Source organism: Austrofundulus limnaeus, unplaced genomic scaffold (genome assembly GCF_001266775.1).
Source record: "Austrofundulus limnaeus strain Quisiro unplaced genomic scaffold, Austrofundulus_limnaeus-1.0 Scaffold135, whole genome shotgun sequence".
In the NCBI taxonomy this organism is placed as follows: Eukaryota; Metazoa; Chordata; class Actinopteri; order Cyprinodontiformes; family Rivulidae; genus Austrofundulus; species Austrofundulus limnaeus.
In genome coordinates, this window is record NW_013952537.1 from 514,501 (window position 1) to 517,804 (window position 3,304).

Consider the following 3,304-nt stretch of genomic DNA (forward strand, 5'->3'; position numbering starts at 1 on the left):
AATTCCAGTGAAATATATTTATGTTTGTGGTTGTAATGTGACAAAATATGGAAAAGTTCAAGGGGTATGAATACTTTTGCAAACCACTGTACTACTAATATAAACTTATTAAAGCTTGTCCTCTCTTAAACATGTATCTTTAAAACAAATTCTGTATATAATCTCCTGAGACCTGTGTAAGAAATGTATTGATTTATATTGAGTCTTAAATGCATGTTATAGACATACTTGAGATGATTAGAATATTTTACGKTCAATGTGCAATCAGATTATTTTTATGTTGTGGTTAAGCTAAAGTAAGAACAGTGAGTTCTGAGGGATAATCTAGTGACACGCCTCACACTGATACAACACAATCAGACACATGATGTTCCTACATCGGAGATTTCCAGACTTCTTGTTTGAGATCTGGGTCGCCCGATAGTTGAGGTCATGTCCCCTATATCAACCACTGCCTTCCTCTCACAACTCTTTATGATATTATCTTGTTTATACGGTCAGTGTTATTGTGCTATTTTGTTGTCTTGTTTGCATTTTACTTCCAATAGTCTGAATTAAACAAATAGAAAAACTGAGTGGAGCCTCTAACCTGCGATGGAAGTGTAAAGCTCTTTCCACAGGCTCCTGTTGTCTCCCAGCCAGTGACCAGAATACAACCCCTGACTGGGGAAGGTGGAGCGGGAGATCACAAAAGGTCTTTTTGCCAAAATCCGCTTCAGAGCACTAAATAAAAGGGAACAAATAGGAGAAAACAGCAAAAACAATTTAAGGAAGAAATAAAAACAACAAAACAGGAACTGTCTTTTAGTGCGTCTCATGTATTTTCTGTTGTGTCAGCGCATTAAAGGTCCAGACCTTGCAGTGGCTTTAGCTTCCATCAGTCCATAAAGATTATGGATATTATAATGTGTGGAGAGTTTCTGCTGTGCAGASGCACACACCGTTTTAGATCTCAGCAAACCTCCCAGCACGCCTGGAACACAAGAGCACATCCTGGCAGTCAGAATGAAATGGTTGTAYGTTGTTGTTGTTGTTGTTGTGTGTGTGTGTTATTTGTTGTCTTCAACCTGGAGTGTAAGGTGGATTTTCAAGACTATTTGATGGACAGCCATTTATTGATCCATCCAGGAAGTTTGATGGCTCATTCATGTCCTAAAAATAAATTAAACAGTTAACAGTGAGCGGTACACAGAGAAGGCTTTGAACTCGCATCGATTTAAGCTCTTTACGTACAATCCATAATCCATCAAATGGGATTTTCTCGTGGAACCGGCGCAGGTTTTCATACCACCATTCGTGTGTAACTTCATTTGAGAAATCAGGAAATACTGTCAGACCAGGCCAAACCTAATGGAAGAGTGAAAAAAAACATTTAAGAAGGAGTTTAACATTTAGTTAGAAGCTTAGGGTTACGTCTTATCTTATCGACTGTATCGACAGTTTATTGCATTTTATGATAGATAAATAATTACACCAACAGGGTTGAGTCTGAAATCTCTTCCAGCTAATCTATCTCACCTTCCCAATTAGTGGGTTTCCCTGAGAGTCTTTGATAAAAACTCCTCTCTTCAGTCCCTCGTCGAAGGGCCAGTATGAGCCCTTGGGTTGTGAGCTGCTGATAGCCGAGTCCTGCAGCCGGAGAACGAAGGATCGTTAAGACAAGACACAAAAACACGTRGACAGCAGATAAGAACTTCTAAGTACCACGATTATGACGTAGGTCTGGTTATGAGCGTGCAGGTCTTTTACAACGTCAGGAAGCGTGCCAAAACTTTTAGGATCAAAAGTGAAGTCCTTGGCCTGGTCCATGTAGTCGATGTCATTCCAYTGGACATCCTGAAGTCAAACAAACCCACGGTTATCACAAATATCTGTGATTAAATACACAAAAAGATGAGGACGATTTTGAGTTAAAGATAAATAATAGCATTAAATATGTCAGATGAACTGATGAAATGTTTTAAATCTAAGCAAAAAAAAAACTATATGTGTTGAAATTTATGATAAGCCGATTTTAAAAAAACATAATTAAAAGGGAGATCTGACAAGTGTGATTTATTTAAGAAGGAGGAGCAAACAAGCAAACAAAAAAACAAAAAAAAAATACATTTATTTGACTTAGCTTGTGCTTGATGATCCAACGCAGAAAAAAAAAAAAAATCACCTGAGGTATGCCATTATTCCTCATGTTCTTAACAACTTCCCAGGTAGAATTACTGGAGCCGTATCCCCAGCGACAGAGGTGGAACCCTAAAGCCCAGAAAATGGGCATGAGTGGGTGTCCTGGACACAAAAAAAAAAAGTTGAACAAAAACCTTATTATTTTGTTTTTAAACTATTGCTCCTGGCTTTGGACATGTTTTAAAAATCATATGAATCTTATAAACCTAACTAAGTTGTAATTCAGTRATTTCAGTCATGCTCAGCACTCACACTGACCTACAACATCCACATACTGTTCAACCACTGAAGTGGGATCAGGGCCGAGAAAAACATAAAAGTCAAGGATTCCACCAATAGTCCTCCAGGTGATGGCCGGGCCGGGCTGCAGCACCACATCTGATTAAACAGAAAAGAAAACAAGTTAACACAGTCAACGAGGAAACACGTTTAGCTACAAAACTGAGAGCTGAGGGCTTTAAGCATAAATATGAATTAAATGAACAGTTTTGCATTTTTTTAGAAAGGCAAAACAGGTAAAAGTGAACAAGGATCTATATCAAAGCATATTTTAAATATTCTTTGTGTAAGTTTATGTTTGCTCCTGAAAAAAACAGTATAAAGAAATAGAACTTTACGAGTGCAGCTCCATAAGTTCACCCTTAAACACTCAACTATGATTTCCTAGTTTTGTCTGCAGTAKGTTTTGTACTCCGCCCCATATCCAGACTTAAAGCAGACTGACCCATAGCATTACTGTTCAGCAGGAAGAAGCCGTGTGCATTCCCTCCATCTTCCACTGCGAGGTAAAATGGATGGGACCCATACAGGTTTGTCTTTTCCTRTATGACAGGAATTAAAAAATAAATAAATAAAACACACACTTACATCCCATTTTCTTTAATGACAACTTAAGAACAACTGTAAATATTTCCAGTCAAGCATGAAACTTTAACTGAGGGATATGTAAATAAAACAAATAAGGTGATTTTGCAGCTGTGCTCCATAATAACTATCCATCATTGACATAAACACTCTGACAAGTCCTATGAACTTTTCAGTGATGCTTAACAAAACAGAAACACTGCAAAAACTGTCCATCTTACCAAGTTTTAAAATCTTATATCCAGCCAAAAAGTCTTTT

General features: G+C 37.7%; 1 protein-coding gene across 1 annotated transcript in view; it reads right to left on the reverse strand.

Annotated features, from left to right (window-relative positions):
• gaa2 (alpha glucosidase 2) overlaps positions 1-3,304 on the reverse strand; it is a 21,420-nt gene that overhangs the window by 14,821 nt on the left and 3,295 nt on the right. Inside the window, exons 6-14 of the mRNA XM_014015837.1 lie at positions 2,906-3,002; positions 2,440-2,559; positions 2,165-2,283; positions 1,705-1,836; positions 1,519-1,629; positions 1,234-1,347; positions 1,068-1,152; positions 856-973; positions 590-723 (exon numbers count right to left, since the gene is read on the reverse strand). Coding sequence (XP_013871291.1) covers positions 590-723; positions 856-973; positions 1,068-1,152; positions 1,234-1,347; positions 1,519-1,629; positions 1,705-1,836; positions 2,165-2,283; positions 2,440-2,559; positions 2,906-3,002 — 1,030 coding nt within the window. The remainder of the gene's footprint in view (positions 1-589; positions 724-855; positions 974-1,067; positions 1,153-1,233; positions 1,348-1,518; positions 1,630-1,704; positions 1,837-2,164; positions 2,284-2,439; positions 2,560-2,905; positions 3,003-3,304) is intronic.